The 26,802-nt window shown below is 31.8% G+C and overlaps 3 protein-coding genes across 3 annotated transcripts; 1 reads left to right on the top strand and 2 right to left on the bottom strand.

Annotated features, from left to right (window-relative positions):
• Positions 1-3,739: 3,739 nt before the first annotated feature.
• Positions 3,740-7,739, top strand: HELRODRAFT_171717 (hypothetical protein; the record flags this gene model as incomplete). Its single annotated transcript, XM_009018408.1, has 6 exons — positions 3,740-3,840; positions 4,403-4,466; positions 4,983-5,078; positions 5,328-5,420; positions 5,745-5,811; positions 7,654-7,739. The coding sequence occupies 6 exons, from the start codon at positions 3,740-3,742 to the stop codon at positions 7,737-7,739; spliced, it is 507 nt and encodes a 168-aa protein (XP_009016656.1).
• A 4,736-nt stretch (positions 7,740-12,475) lies between these two features.
• HELRODRAFT_156879 (hypothetical protein) lies at positions 12,476-17,774 on the bottom strand (the record flags this gene model as incomplete). Its single annotated transcript, XM_009018407.1, has 9 exons — positions 12,476-12,640; positions 12,768-12,891; positions 13,040-13,157; positions 13,611-13,784; positions 14,461-14,523; positions 14,644-14,754; positions 15,737-15,854; positions 16,053-16,171; positions 17,768-17,774. The coding sequence occupies 9 exons, from the start codon at positions 17,772-17,774 to the stop codon at positions 12,476-12,478; spliced, it is 999 nt and encodes a 332-aa protein (XP_009016655.1).
• A 3,105-nt stretch (positions 17,775-20,879) lies between these two features.
• Positions 20,880-26,363, bottom strand: HELRODRAFT_77693 (hypothetical protein; the record flags this gene model as incomplete). Its single annotated transcript, XM_009018406.1, has 4 exons — positions 20,880-20,996; positions 21,063-21,137; positions 21,249-21,690; positions 26,161-26,363. 4 exons carry the CDS (start codon positions 26,361-26,363, stop codon positions 20,880-20,882), a joined length of 837 nt encoding a protein of 278 aa, XP_009016654.1.
• Positions 26,364-26,802: the final 439 nt, after the last annotated feature.

The following is a 26,802-nucleotide window of genomic DNA, read 5'->3' as shown; positions in this document are numbered from 1 at the left end:
AGGTAGGTAGGTAGGTAGTTAGGTAGGTAGTTAGGTAGGTAGGTAGGTGGTTAGGTAGGTAGGCAGGTAGGTAGATAGGTAGGTAGGAAGGTAGGTAGGTAGGTAGACAGATAGGCAGTTTGCATAATTTTGCACGAACGTTAACGTGGGTTGTACAGAGAGACGACGTTTTTTGCAGTTTTTGTTGATAGATATTTCTGTGAAAGATGACAATTGGAATGAATGAAACGTGGAATAATAACGTTCAGCTGTTTCGACCTTTCCAAGGTTCAATACAAGGCTGATTATGTTCGGTTAATTATTAAATATCTTTCTTGCTCGTGAGAACATTTTCATTTTTCTAGACGTATGCTCTTTTTTAAAAAGCTATGTTTCCCTTATCAGACAATGCCAGATATGATTCAATTGAAATTGCAAACTAATCTTAAAAGTTATAAAAACAATCATTACACATTCAACAATTATGCACGAATATGGATATGAAAAATTATTAGTTAATAAGCAAACAACAATTTTTTTAGCGTTACACGGGACATGATGTTGTACAAATGCCCCACCCCAGCTTAAGAAACATTGCACGTAACATAAACAAAATGGACGTCTGTTGGCGTGCAGACATCGTTTGTTCGTTTGTTGTCCTCCCAGGAGTCAATTACGTGGCTAGTTCCTCTTTTCTGCTTCATTTTCGTGTAGTTGATCTTTTTGTCGTTGTGGCTGTTGTTGCTGCTGCTGGTTGCTAGTTTGTTTCTAAATTTACACACCGACAAATCAATCAACATATATAACCGATACAACAAAAACAATCTCGATTTTAAATTTATTCAAAACGGCTGAAGATTTTTTCATTAAAATGTGTAAATGTACATTTGCTAAAACAGTTCAACGTGCATAAACACTCACACATGCAAACAAACACACATGCAAACAAACACACACACACAAACACACACACGCATGCAAATAAACACACACATGCAAACAAACACCCACACAAACAAACACACACACACACACACAAGCACGCAAACTTTTCTAGCAACAACTTAATTAATGCTCGTAACACGTTTTTTATCTTGAGGGTTTCTCTTGGCGAAGAGCCTCCCTGTTTATAAATGATTTCAGTTTGTGAACATTGACTTGACTTAAAGCCAAAGTATTGCAAAATCATAAGCGTATGTTGTTGTATGATTCAATTAAATAATGCTGCCGACACAAATTTAAATATAAAAGTATGTTATTTCTTGATATAATGGCTATCAAAATGGCATAATCAACATAGGGTCTTATAATGTACTGCAACACAACCATTAAGTTGCTCTCTTCATGAACATTGGCATCTAGTTATCGATGAAATTGTTAAATGACGCTAGATACATGGTCGGCCAGCATCCTTAATTATATTTTCCATTACTGTCTAATCATTCATCTGCATCAGTCGTGTAAGTAGATCGCTTATCTGGTCATCATCATCCAACTCATCAGCACTTAATTGACATCCTGCTTGCAAACATTCTCATTCTAAGTAGACTGCTGCCGATTTCAGCCTCTCATAAGAATAACACCGTCGTTTCGTTAGAAGAAATCTATCTTATCAGTTTGTTTGGAGTTGGCGTTACAAAAATGACACTTTTGGTGAAAATTTAATTTCAAATTATATATATATATATATTTATTTATTTACTTATTAGTTTATGTATTTATTTATTTATTAAGGTTTATTTTGTCAATAAAATCTGTTTTCTAATTCACAAGTTGTTAATAAGTTTCTAAAATTATTTTTGTCTAAACATAATCGAAGTCATCCGTGTTTAACGTTGTCAAAAAATTTCGTCTCAATAGTTTTCTTCAATTCAGCATCCAATTCATCTGCCCAATTCATCAGCCCAATTCATCAGTTCAATTCATTCGTCCAATTAATCAGTTCAATTCATCCGTCCAATCCATCCGCCCAAATAGCCGTGATGGCCGAGACACCATGGGCGGGTGGGTTATCAATAAGCACCGCACACATAATTCATGTCATGTACATTAATATAATATATTTGGTTATTTATTATATTTGACTATGTTTATATATACGAAGGTACGTGTATATACATATATATATACACATTTACATGTATATATACTTACATATATATATACATATATATATATACACACATATATATATATACATATATATATATATATATACACACACACATATATATATATATATATATTAATTATTTAGTTACACACACGTACAAACAAGCACACACACACATATATATATGTAAATAATATTTAATCGTTATAATAATGTAATGAAATAGGTGATGATGAAATAGTGAATTGACAGTCAAAGAAATCTTGAGAGTTTGAAGAGGAACGTTAAATTCGATTAAATAGTGAACAATAATGATAAATTTATTAATTTGTTATTACTTATGAACAGTAAAAATGAAGTGAGCATTACATAGACAAGCATGTTTACGAGCATCATAAAAAGACATTAGGAGAAGTGTGACGTGTTAAGCGGCAGCAGACCAGCTTAATGCATCGATAGCATGGACATTTCGCAGACACCAGCCAGCCAGCCAGCAGACACGCACGCACTTGAACGCAAAAACGAGCTCTCATATTAATATATCCACTTACACATCAGCGCGCAATCATTTTAAGAGTTTAAATTTTAAGGATTATACATGAGCATGCACACATATTTGAAAAATATTTAAATAACAAATTAGATAATAGTTAGTACGTTTTAAAAAAAGAATGTATTGTTGACAAAGCTTATGTTATAAACCAAAAAATAATTTGATAATAAATAGTTTAACATCACAAAAGAGTTTTTTATATAAAATTGAACAGAATTTAATTTTGAATCATTTTGAATCATGTCTTGAATGGGCAACAAGTGTTGACGATATGCCAAAACCTTCAAAAATTTTGCTTTAAAACCACCCATGTAAGTAGCGTGAATGTTCATTTTATCATTGTTCCCCCATTAACGCGCAAACAATAGACATCATCAGGTCCATGCTAGTTCTTTAGGATAACCCGTTGCTTGCCGTTTACAATGTTTCGGCGATTTTAATCATACTGCAATATAATTTAAAAGGCCAAATTTCGCCATGCCTCATGCGAGAAATATTTAAAGCTGTATGTCCAGCCATCGACCACCAACAACCACCACAACACAACTACCTTCACCTACGGCAGCAGCACTAATGTATGTCAACAAATCCGGTTTGCAAGCGCAGAATCTCAGCAAGTTAACGTAAGTGAAGTGACCAACACGCGCCCGACACGAGTGTTCACGTAGTAGGGCCTGCATTTCAATTTCTTTTAATAAGCTTTTGCCAACATCATTACTACTGGCATCTGTCAGAACGTATTCTATTAATTCAACAAAAATATCAGATTATTTGTATGACTCCTTTACTTTTTACAGCTCTCAAAGGCGCTATTACTATATGACATACGTTTATTTGATGATGTAAACAGGACTAATATAAACTTTCAAATTTTTTTTCTGCATACATGTAAATAGTTTATGACACTGACACTTTTTTTTTATATAAAAATTAGATCAAGAGATCAAAAACTCAAACATTTTGGCACCTAATTTAACTCTAATTTTTTATTATAAACAAAGTTCAAATATTAAGTCTTTCGTTGGAGTTAGAAGGAACTCGATATAAGCGTTATATGTATAACTTCGCACAGTACTACCAACGGAGTAACTAACATGGCAATCGATATGAACGACAACACTAAGTGGAGTACAACATTTCAGATCTACATCCGTCACAATTTCTCTCCTCCAAAGTTCAAACGATCTCACAACACGTGCTGATATGAGAAAAAGTTTTAAAAAGAAAAGCTGTTTTGCCGAGTTTCTTTGATGCAGCTAACGAATGAGGATTAAACGTTTTACAAATCACCTGCTCGCATTTTAACTCATCGTGGTCTTTTTTTTATTAAAAGCATCAGACACCAACCAACAACAAACAAGTTTTAATTAGATATAATTCTATTTATTTTTTATCTGAACTGCGAATAAAATAAATTGGAATGAAACAAAATTTCAACGCTTCAATTAAATCTTTTCTTTAAAAAATAATTCTCTTCGTCTCACGACCTCATACATTAACAAATGTTTTTTTTACGGTGTTATTATCTACTACTGAAGCCAATTTGGCTTCTTGCAAATAAATCATAAAAAAGCGCAACCTCAACAAAAAAATGGCTAGCTAACACACAAAAACAGCATCCATCCATCAATTTTAATCATATTCATTTTTCGAGTTCAAGCTGTTTATCAAACTGAAGCCCAATAAAACTGTTGAACCATTCGAAACACCCGAAATTTTTTGTTATTAATACAAAATAAGTGGCGTAGAAACCACAGGTTTAGCAGGTTCGTTGAAATTGGGCTTCCTGTTTCAAGGGGCCTCCGAAAGATGAAAATAAAAGTTAGCAAAATTCTGCATTTTATATTTTTAATTAATTTAATATTTCTGAAAAAACATTAATATAATCTTTGTCTTGTTATATGCATAACCATTTTAAATTATGTTCACTTCTATGGTTCATAATTTTATAGTTTTTGTTTCTTATCGTAAGATTCATATTCATCTACATTTCATTATTGTCGTCGTCAATAAATTTTTTTCCCATTGTAGCAATCGTTTTGCTACAAAAGTTGGTAAGTTATTTTAACGAATTCAATTGTTTTGTTAAGAAAATTTAAGATCTTATTTTGCAAATATAATGATTAAATTTTTGTTTGAGAACAGTTATTACAGTTTTTGGGACACAAAATCTCGGATAAAAATGAAATAAAATATCAAATGATTTTCGTCTGACCTTACGATACATTTAGAGTTAATGTTTATCTTCTAGTTGTTGACGTATGTGTTAGGCAACTAAAAACTGGATTTGAACCTCATCACGCAATTGTCGATTTATTTTCATTTTTGTTTCCGCAGCACTTGATAGACTTACCAGAAGCAGATATGGAACGTCAAGCCATGAAATTTTCGACAGTGTTCAAGACTGATGTAACATCCGATCTTCCAAGACAGGTTTTTGCCTTGCAGATCATGTTCAAAAACATTCATTTGAGTAGCAAAAAATCCGGAAGATGTCTTAAAACATGATTTTCTGATTTAGTCATCTCTTACTGTCTTTTTTTGACTTTACCATTGACCACTGCTAGTAATGGACGAAGTTTTTCAAAGATGAAATTAATACAAACATACGTTCGCTCATCAATTGGTCAAAAAAGGCTGTCAAATTAAAGCATTTTAAGCATAAAAATGATCGATTTTCAGAGCTTGACCTGCGAAATTATTAAAAAAAACATTGCCAATGCAAAAGCGCTAAAGCATGTATTCAACTATATCTCAGATGTAACTATTGACGATGTTTGCCTCGACTTAATTTAACAAAAAATACAAAAAAACTATTTCAGTTGCAACTTTGTTTTTAATCTAAATGTTTCAAGCAACAAATGTCGCGTTTAATATCAATGCAAACAAATAATCAAATAATCTTTAAAATATTTACACATGTAAACACACACACACCTACACCTACACACACACACGCACCTACACACACAACACAAACACTAACAAACACAGATACATACATATATACATATAGGTGTAGTATATAAATATAAACATATACATTCATAATAATATAATATATAAACATATACATACATTCATTTATATGATACATAGGAAAAATGGAAAGACACGTTGGCCGGCGACGCATGGCATGACAATAAGTACACAGTAGTGATTTATGGTGCGATATGATATGGGATTTTTGTTGCTTATTTTTAACTAAGCAAACATTGCCTTTGTGTTTTTAATTCATCTGTCGTTAAGATGTTGTAATTGGCCTGCAAAATGCTTCTTGCAGCTGCACATTTTTTGCGTTGTTTGTTGAGTGTTTACTGGTTTTATCAGCTTGAATGGGATGTTCTTTGGTTGTGTATTTTTTACACTCATTCTATGTACCAAATAATTCGGAATATATACAATACATAAGGCTATACAAGTGCACACACACTCACACACACTCTCTCTCACACACACACATTCTCTCTCTCTCTCTTTCACACACACTCTCACACACATACACACAAACATACATACAAACTTATACACATACAAACTCACACACATACAACGTAAGTAATCACCTGCGCACTTGTGCAAGTGTTGCTTATGTGAGAGGGAGGGAAAGAGAGAGAGAGTGTGTGTGAGAGAGAGACGCAGACATACAAAGACATAATAGGGAAACAGGGAAAGATATAATTAGTTTATAAAAGTATGTTTGGGTCAGTGGTAGCTTAATTGATGGATGCCTGGTAAACAGACTTGATGCGGTGTGTATGTGTATTTTGTAATTCAATACCTCACTAATGTGGGTATTAGTAGTGTTTATTTTTCCGTTTTAAGTTTTATAGTAACGTCGTTTATGCACTGCGCAACGCGAGATGTCTGGCTTTCCATAAAATAATGTTCTTTTGTATTCGTTTAAAAATTTTAAAATATTGGATAATAGATACGTGTAATTTGGCTCTTTAAAAATGTTCAATACATAATTAATGTTATTTATTTATCTCTACACACATATTCATTTGCGTACTTATTTATTTGAAAGTTGTTTATGTTTCACATGGTTAGTAATAGCTTCTTTGTAACTATTATCTCTGGCAAGTAATTACTTAGAAGGTTGTTTATTTTTGTACAGGGTCAGTGTCAAATGCGTTGTTCGTGGGCTTGTGTGCCTTTGTTTGCTCTGCCTTCAACAGGTGTATGCGGTTTGTAAGTAAAGTTGTTTTTGTAGGATTTGTTGATATGATGGTGAAGATGAAAAGGAAGATGATGATGATGACGATAATAGTATGATGATGGTGATGAGAAGTTATGACGATGATGGTGGTAGTGGTAATGATTATGATGATGATGACGATGAAATGGTGATAGGTTATGAAATCTTTATGATGACGAAAATTAGGACTGGTTGTTTACTTTACACTTTCATCTGGCCAAGATGTTCACAACGACTGGGACGACGTGTATATAAATTTGTCCATTCATATTTTTATTCATTTCAATGTAGTATTTATTAATTAAATTTATTTATTTATTTAATTCATTTGGTTCATTTCATTTTATTTGTTTTTTTTATTTATTTCCTTTTATTTATTTCATAATTTTTAAATTAAGTGCATCCCTGCAATGTATGCTCTATACAAGATGCCTTATCTTAAAGTTCAAAAAAGTTATAAGGTATGAAAATTGAAATTAAACTTTTTTTTCTAGAAATGTGATTAAAGAAATAATTGAGTTTATGATGAGTTAAACTAAAAATCACAGCACAAACAAAAGTAATGAATAAATGTAATAATCAAATCAAAATAAATAAATATAATTGAGATAATAATCGTCCGAAGAAGAAGCAAAATAAATAAATATAATCAAGATAATAATTATGATTATTATCTTGATTATATTTATTTATTTTGGTTTGATCGCCACAATGTATACCAATTACTTTAGTTTATAATTATTACTGTTCATAATTGTTTCCGATGAGATTAATTAAAAATCACTATTCATTTGTTAACCTAAACAGAAAAAGAGGTACATTATGACGATTCCACCATAAAAAGAAGTAACTGCTTTACGAACGCTAGACAAATGTTTGAACAAAATATTTGAACATCTTTTCAATATTAAAAAAACTAAACTTGAGTTCCTTTGGAATTTGATAAACGGTTAATAAAGTGAGATGCTCTAAATTCAGCGCCAGTGAGTTTTTAGTTGCGAAGTGTCCATTATCAGACATAATCCAGCAGATGCAACATGATACTTTTTTGAATTTTGAACGGAAAGAGTTATATACAACATTTTTAACGGCAAGTATACAGACAGACAGCGTGCGAGTATAAATCATGTTACTTAATAGCATTTAATAGGCAGTTTGAATTTTTATACTATCAACATTTCGAATTCTATTTCCAATAACGTTCTCACGCTATCTCTTATGTGCAGAATGTAGGCTTACAAATTTTCTTGAGCAGATAAATGTTGTTTTGTTATCAATGATATGGTTAAAATGATTTTTAGTTAAGAATACTTGATACATTGATACTCTCTTGATAATTTGATACTTTCTTGATAGCCCCTCGATACTTTTTTGATACCCCATATTAGATAACATAATTTGATTATGTGGCAAATTTGTGAACTTATAATTGCTGAATTTTAATTTATTCTTAAATATAATAAATTCCCGTAAATCATTACATATGCTTGCCATAAGAATACCACTCGACACTGTTTTCAAATAAAAGCTCTTTCAGCAATTTTTTATAAACACCTCGTTTAACAAATAAGTCTGCAGGTTTAAACCAGTTATTTAATGTTCTTGTTATTGTAGAAATTTCAAACGGCCTACCTGTGTAGTGGGTTGGTGCACCATGCATGCACCAAACTGCATGCATGCACCACATAAGAAACACCATGCCCCAAACTGCATGCATGCACCACATAAGAAACACCATGCCCCAAACTGCATGCGTGCACCAACCACACAGACACACCATGCACAACACCCATGGAGTAAGATCTTTCATCTTGTTGTCAGCCTTATCTCGTCGCACCAGCTTGCACATAACAAGTCACGCATGGACGAGATCTGCAACAACATTTGCGCCATCTAATGATCGGAAGTTGTCAGCGGAAGTTCATGAGGGCGTATTTCTTTTCTTTCATTTGTTTTTATGTAAACAAACAGTGCACGCTTGATGGGGCCGTAGTGTGGTGGTGGGCGAATGCCAACAAATAATTAAATTAATTGAAAATATAGAAACTTTAATAGTAAAATATTAATTGTAACAAACTGTTGGTAATAAGTTATGCAGAAAATTAAAAACAGCAGTTCCCAGCCGCGCAACGTACGCCGTCCTATGCATCACATGCCTTCATTCATACACTACAAAGTCTTTCTTATATAACGATTGATGATTATTGCTTACTTTGACAGTAATTGCCCGATAATAAGCACTTTTGGGGACTGTATTTGTTGTGTACATGCTGAAACATGCGTGCGCGTGCACACAAACAACAGTTGAGTTGCCTCCATCTAGCCAACAATTTTCAACAGTTCATCTTTGAAGCTAATATAACAGATACAATGTTACAACACTCAAACAATATGATTCATTTGCCATTTTCTTCACTGTAATATATATTTTCTGACGCAGAGTTTTGTGGTGAGATTATTTCAGAAAATCTCTCCATATAAGTCTGTAATTTGATAAACCGTACCACTCTGTCTCATGCATGTTATTGTTTCTCATCAAGTCATTGCAATGTACTGAATAAACCCCAATGAAAAATTGTATAATCTTTGGTTCATTTAGTCTTATATAAATAAAAATTTCTTGGTTAAACTGACAACTGTGTTGGCAAGGAAGGAGTTAATTAACAAATTTCATGTAAGTGTTAATGCAGGTCACCAACAGATAATGAAACTTTTGCAGATTATCAATAGGGGTTCACCTTCTTACATTTCTAACAACGTACGCCAATTACACTAGTAGGCCAATAAAGGAAACAACACCCATCCATCACGAACCACACGACAGAATTTTTTTTAAAGTTTGACTCTACATCGATGACTGTGAGAATCAATCAGTGTGAAAGGAAAATGTCTGGAAAGTCGTCACTTCAAAACTATTTTTCAAGTCCAGACGGAATATGAAGTATTTTAAAATATTGATTTAATTCTCCTGCAAACTTAAATTAATAATTATAAAAAATATAGCCTACCTCTGTGGTTGGCAAGCATAATCTCATAATATGAGAGTTATCACGCATTGAATCATCTTTCTGGGAATGAATTGACGTTGATATCAAAATATTCATTTCAAAATATTATTGAAACAGAAAGTTACTTCAGTAAAAACTTGTCATGCACAAAACTAATTGATCGTTGAACATTGACTGTTCATTTCAAAGGATGTCTCACGCTGTTTCTACTGGACTCACTCCGACGTTCCGAATTTATTGTCGTCATACATAAAAAACGAAGAAATAATTTTTAACTTTTAACTATGCGTTTAATTTTTATGAATTTTTCAGAAACAAAAATTTCGATAACTAAAAATTTATGTTTTTTTTTATTAACTAAGTTTAACACTGTTGTTGAACATAAAAAATGTAATAAAGTTTAAACAAAATTAATGAGCAAATAATCCAACAGAAAAACAAAGGTGAATAAATGGTAGAATGCATTTAGTCAATTGAACAATTTTTGTGGAAGTGTAAATGTGTTGAAAAGTTACGGTTCAATCAATATTTTATGACTGATCGACCCTCTCGTTTAAATTAATTTTGTCTAAAGGTCAATCGGTCTACCATATATTTCTTCAGGTGGCTTAAATAATTCGACATAAATTTAAAATGAGAACTGCAGATGAAGTAGTTTGATATTACTTAATTTTCACTGCAACTTTTTTTAACTACTTTAAAGCTTTCCATAAAAATTAACAAAAGAGCCACAAGCGAAAAGAATTTTGTTGGTGTAAACGGCGAATTCGACATAATCATAGATTTGTAAATTAATTTGTAAAAGTTTTTTTATAAATTTTATTTATTTAAAGTTTATGTTTTATTTTATTAACTTTACAACAGATTTTTAACTTTCGTGTCAAACAGCTTCAGTCATTACAATTACATCACGTTTGCTCTACTTCTAACTAAGCCTCTAACTTTCGGATGCTTTCTTTTTGTTAATATGTGGAATGTTTTATCAATTTGCGTTTGATCGATGCTTTCAACCGTTTTAAAATTTTGGCTCATATTTTCAGAAGGCAAACTTTAAAACCTTCTACATTTGGTTTGACCGTAGTTAGTTAGTTAATCTTTTAATAATTATGCTGTCATCATTAATTTTGTATGCCCGGATTGCGTCTCGTCTGTAATGTTTCTCTTCGAATGGAATCTTGTGTGATTTGCTAATTGAAGAAGCTTCTGCCAGATGCATTTAAGTTTGAGAGTGGAAAGTGATTTTCTAGTTGTTAAAAGCGTAAAACTTGAAAGCTCATAAAAAATAATAACTCACCAGGTGGCTCATTGAGTTTGCTTAAAAGAATCTCAAAGTTCAGCTTTAGTGTCCTTGCCGGATATTTTATTCAAAATTCTCTTTAATATATATATATATATATATATATATATATATATATATATATATATATATATAACTAAATATATAACTTTTTAATAATAATATTTTAAACACAATATTTATTTAACCCTAGCCCTACTGTAAGGAAAATGAACGGAAAAAGGTATTTCTGATGATAATTTTACCAATAATCTGGTTCAACAGATAACCAACCAAATTGTAACACCTTTAGTCCACGTCTTTAGCCTCTTTTTGACCCAAGGCTTATTTATTTCTACCTTTAAAATATCAAAAATAATTCTTATATATAAGAAGAAAGTTGTGATTTATTACAGACCCATATCTCTTCCTTCAACGTTTTCTAAAATACTAGAAAAGCTAATGATTCCCCTCTTAAAATCATTTCTTTTTATCGATTAAATAATAAACGACTGTCTGTACGGTTTTAGAGGAAAAGCCAACCATTTTATGGAGCTAGCCGTTTAGTAATTCCTGCAAACAGAACTGAACAATTTAAATGATAGAATATTTACAGTTGTCTACCTGTTTGAAGTCTTCGACGTAATAAATCACAATTTGCCCACGCACAAGTTGCCTTCCTTCGTGGTTCGAAAGCTACATTAAAGAAAGAAAACTGTATGTTGTGATAGAAGGTTACAGTTCAGATCACCTCGTAATAAAAAATGGAATACCCCAAGGATTAATGCTTGGGCTTTTTCTGTTAACCATCTTTATCAAAGCCAATATAAAAAATATTTTTCATTTGTTAGATGTTGGTTTTTCATCAAAAGTTTAACCTTGTTTGCAACAGTTTTCTGTCTCATTTGTCAACAATTTCAAACATATAAGTTCTTATTTTATACAAACTAAATCAAAACAAAAATCAAAACATCTTCAAACAACTTGAAACTTTTTCTTCTAGATTTATCTTCAGGGTCTTATAAAGGTTGTAACATAATTGACTCTCTTTCTCTCATTCCTCAGCCGACAAATTTTGTCAAAAATCTTCTTTCTCATTATTTTCAAACTAAATCTTTAAACATGTTTTCATACAAACATCAACATTTGTTTAAACATTTAGAAAACTTTTCGGATAAAATGAAAATGTTTCTGTATAAATTCAATTTTTTTAATAACTTTCGACGTTTCATAAGCATAACCAAATTTGTTAGAAAAAAAAATATATAAAAGAAATTATATTATGTTAAAATAGCAAGCAATATTAACGTGTGAGTAGGTATGTTTATCTTCAGCCATATATACCTTATATCTTAATTTTTTCGATAATTTTGAACTGGTTGTGAGCGCAGATTTTCAACTTTTCTATTTCATCTTGCGACAGATTTTGATTGAATACTGCTGCAATTCCTTTCTCACCAATAACACACGGCAAACTCAAAAAGACTTCTTCTTTTATTCCGTGATAGCCCTGTTGTAGAACGAAATTTATTTTATTAGCAAGCGATCAGCAACACAGTTTTTTCGACAAAACTATGTAAATTATAGGTAAAAATAGCCAAAGAATAATTAATAAAATCAAGCATTTAGTAATATACCTGAGCCAAAGTTGTTAAGGCGTAAATGATTTTTTGATTTTTAAGGATGGAGTTGACCAGCGTTGATATCATAATACCAATGGACCAACTAGTGTAGCCCTTTAGCGACACAGTCTCACTAGCACTGTCATTTGTTCAAATACATTTCAGTATTTGTTATTATTTATTATAAAAGAAGCCTAAAAAGTTTTATTCTTGTTAAAAATTTCATGAAGGAAGATGTTTAAAGAATAAGACTAATTGTTAACTATTGATTACAACCTATTATTAACCTGTTAATCACATTCTTATGAACTTCGGACCAATTTTCTGGATCGTTAATTTCTCCAGTGAGAGGATGAAGATCCTTCAGTCTTGTGCCGGCGATGTTCACTGAACTCCACACAGGAACTGTTGGTTAATTGCAGTTGCAGTTTTTTTCAAATAGTAATTAATGTTTTAGTTGAAACTAGCTGCTATAATGCTCTCAAAGCAAAAGTACATCGTCATTTTTCAAAAGTAATAAAAGAGGTTTATTTTTGTCATTGATGTTAGAAATCTCAAATTTTAATTTATTAAGGTCTAAAATGTTTTGCTTTTGGTGACAGCTATGCTAACACACATTGCTGTGTGCCAAGATCCGTACATGTTTTTTAACGTACACGATTTAAAATAACTTCCCTGTATTGTTTATAATATTATTTTTGACTGTGAGTTCAAAAGATGTAAACATACTCAGAACATCCAACATACGAAATATTTTCTAGCAATCACTAAAAGGTTGAAACTGGTTGACCGTGTTGGCATAAACAAAATGTGTTACAGTTAAAACAATGCATTTATTAATTTAATTTTGAAACTAACCACTGTGATCGCCAAGTTCTCCTATGATATAACCGTGGCAACTTTTTGGAGCAATGCCTATCTTTTCACTTAGCAGGAATCTGAACCTACTTGAATCTAGCATAGTCCCACTTCCCAATACTCTGTGGCGTGGTAATCCGCTCAACTTCCAAGCCACCCAAGTCAAGATATCCACTGTTTGATTTATTATTTAAATATCACCAACAAATTATACTCTTACATGTCTATTATCATAGAAAGATATAATATAAATGAAGTTTTTTAAATATTACAATAAAAAAATTTTGTGAAATTTTCAAGTCAAGATATCCACTGTTTGATTTATTATTTAAATATCACCAACAAATTATACTCTTACATGTCTATTATCATAGAAAGATATAATATAAATGAAGTTTTTTAAATATTACAATAAAAAAATTTTGTGAAACAAAATTGTTTAAAATAATTAAATTTATTTATTTCATCTTTAAGAGATAAAAAGGACGACAAAAATTGCAACGAAATTTTGTACAAAAGTTCTATCCAATAATTCAATAAAGTAAGGTGAAACTATTAAACGTTTGTTTAAAAAAAATGGAAATTGTATTTCAAAGTAAAATAATAAATTTTACTTAAAATAATTTTACAAATAAAAAAATAATTGGCAAATAAGTTTAAAAAAAAATAAAATATCTGTTGAAATCCAATCCGATTTCGTATGTTTCTCTACAAATTACATGTTGTGAGAAATACATGGGATTTGGTTTGAATGGGATTTGTTTCACCAAACTTTAGTATACATGGTTACTAGGGTTTATAACAATTGTTCACTCAATTATTTTTTCCCATTCATTTACACACACATAACCTGGGTTGGAGACGATGATGAGTGTGCAGTCGGGACTATATTTGATGATATTTGGGATGATAGCTGCAATTACATAACGATAATATAAACACTTTAAAAGGCATAAAAATATTTTGAAGATTAAAAGACATAGAAATTGATAAATGTTCAACATTAATGTGTAACTAATGAGCAAATCGTTACATTTGAAAACATTTATGTTCTTTTCCAGTAGCTGCTCCTCAGTTTCGCCATGTTTAATCTTGGCTCCAGCAGTGACCACGCATATTTTCGATCCTCTCGTTATTGAAAAATCTGAAGTTTATTATTATTTAAAAACAAAATTGTTTAAGTTAAACAAATTATTTAATAATCCTTTCAAATAAATTGAAAATAAGAAAAATTAAACCCAAAATAAAAAAAGTTAGAAATCCATATTCCGTTTAATACGTTATTTAATAACAATAATTAAGCTGCTTATACAATCAGGATATAACAACACAACAAGATTTAAAGTTTTTCAGCTGATTAAAGTCTGTGTGAGAACCACTGCGAGATAAGTGTCCTAATAAAGCTAATATTCTAACTTTCCAAGCCTGATCTTGAAACCGTTGATTGATTCCGTTGATTGATTATCACTCTACTGCTGAGAAATCTCTGCTTGACGGCACTTTCTATTTTTTGGAAAGCTTGTATCTGTGGCCTCGTAATCCTATTCTATTATCCAGTTGAAAAATTTGACCGGTAAACGATGTTTTTCTTTCTTGGTAATCAATTTGTATGTCTGTATCGAATCTCCTCTGCATCAATTTCTTTTTTCCAGTGTTGTCAATCCACATTTTATCAATCTATTTTTGTATTTAAGATTTGTCCTTTTGCAGATCTGGGCTTTAAACTTGAGCACAGAATTCAAGATAGATTTCAAGGTTTCATTCAGATTTAGAATGATCGACTTCTCCCTGCTGACAACCGTTCTTTTAATAAATCCAAGTATTTGATTTCCTTTGGCCGCAGCCACAGTACATTGCCTCGATGTTTTTGTTCTTTTATGGATGATGACTCCAAGGTCTTGCGTTGATTGTAGTTCCTTATTGCCCAATTGATATTTAAAGCCCTTGTTTTTTCTTCCCATTTATCTGTATTAAACGACCTCTGCCAATCCTCAGACCTGAATATTTATTTTAATATGCGGACGATCAATGAGTAACCACTATTTTTTCGCAAATAATTAAGAATGAACAATGCTGTTACTATTGTTGCAAAGTTGAAAAATTTTAATTTAATCAAAAAAAACTACCAGTATCAGCCTGTATCTTGATGGTTCTCAGAAATGCTTGTCCGTGCTGAAGATCCATCATCTCGCCCAACAACTTGTCTTTTTGCGTGTCTACCAAAGCTAATTCCGATACAATGCCCTTAAAAACGTGTTTTTGAGAAAAGCAGATAGTCACACAATTAGAATCAAAGTTTATAAAAAAATTATTAATTAAACAACTGGCTATCGCAACCGCACGGTCAAGTAAATCTTAAAAAGAAATTTGTAGCCTATTAATTAAAATTAATTACAAAGCTTGGCAATGAGATGTAAAGTTGCGGATGGGAAATGTAGTTACTTGCAGCAAAATAGAAAAGGAAACAGCCATTCCGACTTTGCCGACTCCGATTATGGAGATCTTGACGTGAGTGTGCACGTCATCGGGAATCACTTGAGAGAACAATCCTGAAACGCTGGCTGGTGATGTCGAAGACATGTTAACAGATGTTGATACCTGACGATTGTTTATTTATGTTCCAATCAAAACATTAATTGAGTGATAAAAATGGAACTAAGGAGGTGAAGGTCTAAATTTTCCAGCGTAAAATTCAAAACGCCAAATACGAATTTATATAACAATCGATAATTAATATATTTTGTACATGAAAACAATTTTAGTAAAAAAAAACAAAATTACACCAACAAAAACAATCAGGTTAAGGCGTTAAGCCAGATAATGTTAAAAAACAAACGCTGTTCGTGTAACATAGCAACACATCAATTTGGTCAAAAACAACATTACTGCTTAATGTTTAATATATTAATTAATTATAGTTTAAGAAATCAATTACTCACGTAAGTGGTTTTGATTGTAGTTTTATGTAAAAAGCTAATGATGGAGCGTTCTTTAATCCAAGAGAATCGCAAGCTTCAAGCTTGGTTAAGGCCCATCGACGTCCAAGTTTAAGCCAACTTTTGCCAAACTTTGCGAAGCATTCTAAATAATGAAAATAGTATATATGATGCATGCATATATACTCTACACAAATATAAAGATTAATATATATATATATATATATATATATTGCTTTGGAGTGTTTATTAAATGGCTCCATATTAGTTTTATAATTATATATACATTTATAATATAGAAAATATTCTATAAGTGCCTGCGAACCTTATGATGCTGTCTGTTTGCGTGTATGTGTGTTGGTATTGAGTATTTTCACTTTTCATATAATTTTAGCATGCTGATCATTTTTAAAGAACATTTAATTTAAAAGATATAATAGATGTCTACAGGAAAATTTTATTCATTGTAATACGTATATGTATGCCCATTCGTGTTATTTTATTCCTTTAGTACACCATGACCTATATAATGAACAAACATCTACTCGTATATATATATATATATATCCACGAATATAAGTATGTATTTCAAGTATCGTATACGCTGCTATATAACGTATATTTTCAAGTTTCAGAGTGATGTTTTACATATATGCTATATGCGACGTAGAGGTGTTGTGAACGTGAACTTTCTACGTCTTTTATTTGACCTTCGGATTTTTCAATTGAGTTGCAGTGCTTGTCTAGAAATTCGTAAAAATAAAAGAAACAACATTTGGCTGTTTTTCGTGTTTGTGATGAATAAGAGCATTATCCTAACTTTTGAAATAAAATTTTTTGTAATTGTCACCTAGCATTGAATTTTCGTCTGCTTTTTGCCAATGTAAGAATCTTTTAACTTCCGACCAAGTCGTTCTATTATGAATTTTAGTTTTTGGGCTGGTTTATATTACTCTTTCAATACCCGAGTTCCGTAGCACTCTATTATGACATACGCAGCAAGGAAGAATCTGCATTATGGGACAAATTTAATCCATTTTTGTCCTATCAACAACAAATGGTACTTTTCAAAGTGTAAACATGAAATCAAGTTGTGCAAAATACTGGAAAAATAAAAAATAAACCGAAATTAAGTGAGAATATACAGTAGGATAGAACGTGCAAAACGAAAGTCAAATGGGCCGGGTGTAAATCAATTTGTCATTTGATTTCAAATCTAACCCGACATGGTCGGCGAATGATCTTTTAACGATTTCAATAAAATTATATCTTGCATAAAAATTATAACAAAGATTTCTGATATTTTAGAATAAGCAGAGTTATAGAAAATATGTTGATTAACTCGGACATAGTGGATTAATTTAAAGAAGTAAATAAATGTTTTTCCTGAAGAGAATAAAAACAAAAAACTATTTTTTTTAGTTGAAAACAATTTATCATTTGCACAAATTAATATCAAACAATCATTAGTATAACGTAAAATTTCTGTAAAGTCAATAGTTTTACTGTCAAGTGTCATTCTAATGTCCATCTTGTTCACTTACAATTTTTCTGGATGATCTTGATGATTCTTTTTAAAGCAAATTCTTTTTCCATTTGGGAAGTTCAGTTCAGTTTTGTGAACCCCAAACTTCACCTTCATTAAAAATGACAAGTAGATGGAGTGCTAGTACCTTTTTGTTCAATCCAGGATCATGAGAGCGTTAGAAACAATGCGACTATAGATGCAACATAATTCAGGCGCTAATTTCTTGTGTTGAGTCAACAACCGTTTCTCCTTTGAAATAATTGAAAATTTTAATAAAAAAAATAAACTAACTGCACTGATTGGAATTGATAAACAAAAACATAATTTGGCTACAGTAAGCTTCAGACCAAAAGCTGAATAAGTTATCAAAATATATATACAAAACAAATTTGAAACGAATATTTTCAAACATTTAACAGATCGGGAGACTTTTCAAAATTGTGAAGCTTGGTCATAAGTATTTTTTTAATCAATTCTCTGCCTTTTGGAAAAATTATGGAATCTATTTCAACATTCTTCATTCGAAAGCAACAAATTGAAGAACTGAAAAACAAAATGAAAAATTAACCTTTTAACGTACAAGAGTATATATGAAAGCAAATCAAATTTAAATATTATCAATTAACAGTTTAATTGCTTTTAGTTTTTGTTTACCCTGTGAAGTTATGTGGATAAACTTTTATTTTTATTAAATGGTTTCTATTTAATTTTCCTAATTTTATCAGTATTTGAATGTATTTTTATCATTTTTCTCAATAGTTATAACCCCCATACAACCTGAATTCAACCAAATGTTAAACTTAATTGAATCACTTTTACCAATAAGGATTTACAAAAAATTATGTGAGACTTCTGAGTTTTCTCATTCCTTCCCTTCTTGAAGATCAGAATCAGTTTCAAACTCAAGATTTCAATATACATTTAATTTAGCAAATAATAAATACAAAAACATACTTTTCCACATATGAGCAGAGTAGGTTGATGAGCTGCTTGACGTTATATGATAATCCATCCGCTGATACGAACAGATTTTTAGCATATCTAGTTAATGTTAATAAGTAAATGTATATTGAATGATTTAGCTACCAGAAAATGTAAAGTTACAGCTTTAAAAGCTCATCAGGGAAAATAAGCACTGAGTTGAGACTGCAAAGAACTTTTACATCAGTGAAATACGATGAAAAATATCAATTAACCTGTTCAATTTGATGTCATTCAAGTTGCGATTGTAATGAAACGATGGATCATTATCGTAAATTGATTTAAACGCTTCTATCACCTCTTCTATAAAATAAAAAAATGTTTCATTAAAATACAGGCATATTTACAAAGGTTTGGGCAAAGCAATATTTAACAATGATGAGAAAAAATTTAAATAAAGAAATGAAAAACTGATAACAGCAGTGTTCATTAAATCTGAAGCTATTTGAAAGTTGTTGAAACATATTGAGGCATGTTGAAACTTATTCAGACAAGAAGAAACTTATTCAAACTTATTGAAATGTGCTGAAACTTGCTGAAACTTATTGAAACATGTTGAAATTTGTTGAAACATGCTGAAACTTATTTCAGCATTGACACTGCATGATGCACAAAAGTGCATGAATATGAAAAAATAGAGTGTACAACAAAGCTTAAAAGTTCATTAGATATTACTTTATTTTGTTTTATGACAATTTTTACATATTCTGCTTTTAAGCTTCGTCAAAGGTTAACAAATCAATTGTCATAAAACAAGGTCGAATTTTTAAGTCTATCCAAAAATGTTTCAATAAAAAGCTTCTTCCAATTAACTGTCAGCAATGTTAATGTATTCATGCCAAATAAAGCAGGAAACTGACAGTTTGAACCTTTCCAAAAGATGAGCTGTAATAATAAGATAAATGAAACTTTGAATATCAATAGTTCAATAACAGCCCAATATCAGAGTGAGATTAACAGAAAGGGCTAGCAATACCTCTTTTTATCAGCAAAAGTTTCATTTTAAAACCATAGATCAATCAATCTTCGTTTTGCGTCCAGAGACCCGGTTTCCCGAGGTAGGACGTTGTTTTATTTGCCATCAACTTTTTGCGCCAAATTAGACGATCAGTTGTATCCATTTCATTTAAATTTAGAGCTTTCATGTCTTGCTCGATGGTTTGCGACCAGGACTTCTTTGGACGGCCTTTGGGACGTGTGCCAGGTACTTCAACATTTGCAAGAGAAGTCATGGCACTGTTTCCACTTCGTTTGACATGACTAAACCGCCGCAGACGGTGTTGCCGGCATTTGTCCTTTATATCATCTAAACCAGCACGACGCAGGATTTCGGTAGATTTGATGTGGTCCTTCAGACTAATTCTTTGCATCCATCGGAGCATTTTCATGTCGGTTCGTTGAAGTTGTTGTTCCAGTTTGGTTGTCATTGGCTATGTTTCTGCACCATATAACAACACCAGACGTATCACAGATTTATAAAGTCTTGATCGTAGTGGTAGTGGGATGTCACGCCACATCAATACAGAGGCAAAGAGATGCCATTTATTCCAGGCTGCACGTATGCGTGCTCGAACGGCAGCTTCAGCAGCTGTTCCAGCACAATCTAGAACATCCCCTAGATATTGAAACGATGTGACTTTCTCTACCTTAAAGGCTTCAAAAACAGTGCTATTTCGAATTTTAATTTAAAACCATAAATGTTACTAAATAATTTAAATTTAATAATAAACTTCTGAAAACAAGAATCAAAAACCCTCCACACATAGAAGTACAATAGTTAACATTTTCCAGTTACAAAATGGCCAGTCAGTTATTTTATTTCAATCAGAAAAAAAACAAACCAAATTGAATCATCACACAGTCGTTGGGGTTATCTGGCCACAAAAATCCGTAATTGATCAAAAGATTTGTATTATCATGAGACCCATAAGTTATGAACACCTGTTTAATCATCGTCATGTAAATTAAATGAGCACACGTTGAAAATTATGTCATAAAACAAGGTACCTGGTCAAATTTTTTAAAGGAGTCAAATGTTTTAATCTCATAATGTTGATTGTGTTCATTGAATCCAGCTGCCATCTACGAAAACAAATTTATAAACTGTTATAAATTAAATAATTAAAATTACGAAATACATAACGAGACATTAATAAAAAATATTAGTTGTATGTAACATGAATGATCAAGCACCTTTGCAGCAGGAGAATGATTAAACATATCTAAGAAAGGAACGAGTGCACAAACATCAGCATCAGCAGTCAACCAGTTGTAAGAAATCTTTTGCTTCATGTAGACGGATCTTGTCATTAATGTTGACAATGCCCATTGGAAAAGATAAAAATTAAAATGTATTTCGATTTGAGACTCTGAAATAACTTGCTGATTACACATCAACATTATGACTTTTTTAATTTTTTCATATGAACATTTAACATCTTGTTTTTGGCACGAAACTGATGATGAAATGAAGGTAGGCAAAAGTTCCAACTCATCATCGCTCCATAGATGAAGCAACGAATAAGCTGAAGGGAGCATATTCAAGTATGGAAACCATGTTGAATTCAAACCTAGAGATTTTTCATACATTACGAAGAAAGCCAGTGCTTCCAAAGGTGACAACCTCACTCCAGATCTAAAAGATAGACAAAATATGATCAGTTTTTAATCTTAGTAATGTAAATCTAAAATCTCCTGAGTTCCAGTAAAGCTTCAGAGAAATGTAATCAAATTTAAATTACTTTTCTTTTAATACAAGGTCAAAATAAACTACAAAAACGTTGTTATTGAACACATATCTCAAAAAAATATTGTCGACATACCTTATATCATGGACATTGTAAATACACTAAAATGAACATGAGAAATCGATGCCGGAAAATTAAAACTTCAAAAGCGTCAATTTATAAAATTGAAATTTTTTGATAATTTTTAACTAATATTTACAAGTGTTACAATCACATACATTATAATTATAAATAGCGAGAATATTGGTGATGATGGTGTTAATGATATCGGAAATGGCGGCAATGATGGTATTTGTGATGATGGATGTAATACCGGTACCATATTTTATTGTGGTGATGGACGAGATTGAGGTGGTGGTGGCAGAAACAGGAGGAATATTGGTGGTATGTTTAGTTGTAATAATAGTCGGAATGGAGGTAATGGTGGCCGAAATGACAGGGATGGTGGACATGGTGGCGGAAATTGCGGGGATGGTGGTGATGGTGGCAGTGGTAATGGTGGTGATGGTGATGTTGGTATTGGTTATAATATTGGTGGCATGTTAGGTTGCAATGATGGTCAGGATAGAGGTGATGATGGTAGTTACGGCCATGATAGGGGTGATGAAAATTATGGTAAAAACATTGGCGATAGCAATGATGGTGATGAGCGTGGTTGTGGTATCAATGATGGCGTATCAAGGATCATAGTTAATAAACTCAGTTGTAATATCAAATGTTTTTGTAATGATAATAATAATGGTAGAAATAGTAGTAGTGATTATGGTGTTAACGATGATGGTAGTAGTGATGGAAATGAAAATGGTAATAACGGAGGCGCTAATGACGAAATTGATTATGGTAATGATTGTAAAGATTATGCAAATAGTTTGAAAAGAATTAAGCCGCAGATGTTGTTGGGACTAATAGTTTGAAAAGAATTAAGCCGCAGATGTTGTTGGGACTATTAAATATAAGATCTATTCTATCAAAAAGTGATGCAGTACGTGAAATATTACTCGAAGGCTTGGATTTTCTGGTGCTTGTTGAAACATGGCACGGTTACTCAGATAATATTTCTATAAAATTGGCCATGCCATCTGGTTATCATTTTTTGGATTTTCTGAGACCATACGATCCGTATCATGGTGGCTTAATCATATTTTTTCGATCAAATTTCAAATACAAGAAAATTGACCTTCCATGTTTTTCCATTTTCGAGGTTATCAAATTTTTTATTAATGGTATAGATTAGGTGTTAGTATCTCTATATAGACCAGGTTCACAGCAGGTAAAGACGATATTTTTCCAGGAATTGGTTTTCATGATGGAGCATGTTTCAATTTTGACTACGCGTATTTTGTTAGCTGGTGATTTTAATATACACGTTGAAAGAACTGATGATGCTCACACCATTAGTTTGCTAGAGGTATTTGATACGTTTCAAATGGTAAATAATGTTAATGGGTCGACGCATGATTTGGGGGGAACTCTTGATTTAATTGTAAGCTCACTAGGATTTCCAGTTCAGGTTTGCAAGATTTTTCCAAGCGGTGTATTTTCGGACCATGGTTTGATTCATGCGACTATGCCAGTGATGAAAGCTGATCCTGTGAGAACGAAAAAATTAATCAGATCATGGAAAGGAATTGATGAGAAAAAGTTTGTCAAATTAATTACAGAATTTCCTTTGTCAAAGCCATGTGCAAGCAATGATGTTGAAAGGGAATTCAACTTATTTAATAGCGAGCTTAAGACCCTCGTTGATCAAGTTGCTCCTTTACATGAAGTTAGTTTTAGAGTTGATGTATCGGAACCATGGTTTGATGAGGAGTGTCTAGCAATCAAACGGCGTTGCCGAAAGTTGGAAAGAAGATATAGATCAAATCATAATTTGATATATAAAAATGAATGGCGTAATATTCTAAGAGCAAAAAAAGAATTTTTTACTAAAAAACGTAAACAGTATTGGAACAAATTAATAAATGAAAATAACAACTCTAAAAATCTGTGGAAAATATTCAACAAGATCGCGTGTAAAGATAATAAATGTAATGTTTCACATGATTTGACATCGGACCAATTTTTGATTTTTTTTCAAGAGAAAATTAATACGATTAAAGCAACAATTGGAGATTTAACGAAGCAGGCATTTGGAGTTAGTAGAATTAATGGAGATAATTTGTTCACATGTTTTGCTGAAGTTTCAGAGTCTGAAATTAAAACACTTATACTTAAATCACCAACGAAAACATGCATGTTAGATATTATTCCGACGCATGTCTTGAAGAAATATGTTAATTTGTTCCTTACGTTCATCACAAGTTTCATCAATGCAAGTTTAAAACTTGGTATCTTTCCATCATATTGTAAACATGCCGTTATGACTCCTCTATTAAAAAATACTAAAGACAATAAAGAAGATTTAAAAAATTATCGTTTAATATCAAATTTGTGTTTCCTTTCAAAGATTGTTGAACGTGTGGTAGCTAAGCAACTTTTAACGTATTTAGAACTGCACAATCTGATGCCCATCAATCAATCTGGCTATAGGCGTTATCATAGCACAGAAACTGCGTTGCTAAAGATTTTGTCTGACCTCTATGCCTCCATTGATTGCCAGAATGTATCGCTTTTAACCTTTTTGGATATGAGTGCTGCATTTGATTGCGTGGATCACCAAATTTTATTGGATAGACTAAGTAATGATTTTGGAATAACTGGAGTAACAAATGAATGGTTTAAATCATATTTGGTCGGACGAACGCAGGTTGTTCGATTTGGTGATGTTTCATCCAAAGTTGGTTCAATTTCATATGGAGTTCCGCAGGGTTCAGTATTGGGACCGATCCTGTTTATACTGTATACTTCGGAAGTTATGAAGATTATTGAATCTTATGATTTTAAGTGTTATGCATATGCCGATGATATCCAGGCTATGTTGACGAGTAAACCAGAATCATTCAAACAGGAGGTTCTAAGACTGGTAATGTGCTTATCTGAGGTTGATACCTGGATGTCGAACAATGGATTAAAATTGAATCAATGCAAATCTAAGTTTATGCCGGTGGCAACTCGGCAGCAGTTAGCGAAAATTAACATCAGTTCGGTAAATGTCGGTGGCCAAGAGATAGAATTCAGTGAAAGCGTAACAAATTTGGGCTTTGTCTTGGATTCAAATCTATCGATGAAACATCACTTTAAAATGCTCTCTTCGTCATGTACATATCAGTTGCACAGATTATATCGCATTCGAAGCTATTTAGATAGATCAGCCACACAGACATTGATTCATGCTTTCATTCACTCGCGGCTGGACTATTGTAATAGTTTGTTTCATGGCCTCCCAAAGAAATCAATTAAAGTACTGCAATCCATACAGAATAGAGCTGCGAAGGTTATCGTTGGAGGATTGAAGTTTCGATCATGTGAGTCAGACTCTAAAAGATCTTCATTGGCTGAATGTGGAAAAACGGATAATTTTTAAAATGTGTATCTTGATGTATAAAGCCATGAATGGAATCTTGCCCAGATATTTGTTGGAAATAATCAAGAAAAAATCAGTGACCATAGATGGCATTCGCTTGAGAAGTGATTGCTCAAATTTAATGATAGTAAACAGTGCTCACTTGTGTATTGGTGCACGAGGGATTGCTGTTGCGGGTCCAGTGTTATGGAATGGTCTACCAGAGTCCCTGAAGAAGCCGGAAATGAACATGGATGCTTTCAAAAAGAATCTCAAGACTTATTTGTTTTCGATTTGATTTTTGTTTTTTGTGTACATAATCAGAAAATTATGTACACATACTCAAACAATTGTTTATTCTTTCGACTATAAAGTAGCGCTTTTGAAATTTTTTCTTTTTTTTAATTGGCGCTTTATAAATTTTTGAAATAAATAAATAAATAAAAATTTGTAGGCTCATATTCCTATTTCAATGAAGCTATATATATGGTGCAGATAATTATTTTTAGAATGAAACTTGGTCTTTACCTGCAACATTTACTATAAAAAATAAAATGTTTTAAAATAATATACTTTATGTTGATTTCATATTTTTTGGGTTACATAATTTTCAGGCCCATTTTATATATGTACATGATTGTGCGTGCCAATACATGGTAATATCACTTATGCCATCCAAACATGTTATCTGAAAGATTATAATGTGTTCCAAAAGATGGCATTTTCAGACAATTTTTCCAAAATTATGGGCAACAAAATTTAATTGCATTTTCGAAATCAGAAAATTGAAATCCACTACTTTATCAATAAAACCTGACATCTGATATCCTGCCTAGAAGAGTATTATTTGCAGGAACTAAAGAGATGAACTTAGATAAAATAGCTACAAAGTTTTTGTAAGCCTAAAAATAACTTGTACTTGATGATATAATCCTTGATGGCACACTCAGCTACTGATTTTGTTGAAATGATGAATCTCTCTGGAATGGAAATGACAATGCTGTTCGGGGATATGTCTCTGGAAGCCATTAAACCTCTTCCTGTATCTGCAAAAGCATGTAAAAACAATAAAAAAATACTGTTGATTATTATCAACAGAACAAAACGGTGGGACATCAATCAACACATTACATTAAAAACTTAATAATCTGCTATCAGTTTAGATTGAGTGACCAGCTGAAAAAAGCCATTGAAAAAGTTGGCAAAATGTAGGTATTATCAAAAAACAACACCAAGGATTGAAGTATTTTCCTGTTAAGTTTATCAGATATATTATTTTTGATCTTTTGTAGAGCATGAATTTAATGGACATTCTAAATAAAAGCATTACACTGCAAGCATATATTTGGCGATATATGCATTAGCATTGGAAGATATTGAGGGAGCATGTAGGTTTCAATTGTCGTACATTTTAGTTAATTAGTTAGTCAGTTAGTGTTTTTTTGAATTAGTTTTAATTAGTTTTCAGTTTAAATTTATGTTATTGATAATTAAAACGTAGGTTAACAAACATCTCAAGTCAGCCACTATATTTTGTGATATTGTCGTGATGTAC

Source organism: Helobdella robusta (assembly GCF_000326865.2).
Source record: "Helobdella robusta unplaced genomic scaffold HELROscaffold_21, whole genome shotgun sequence".
NCBI classification, from domain to species: domain Eukaryota; kingdom Metazoa; phylum Annelida; class Clitellata; order Rhynchobdellida; family Glossiphoniidae; genus Helobdella; species Helobdella robusta.
This window is presented reverse-complemented; position numbering and strand designations above follow the sequence as displayed.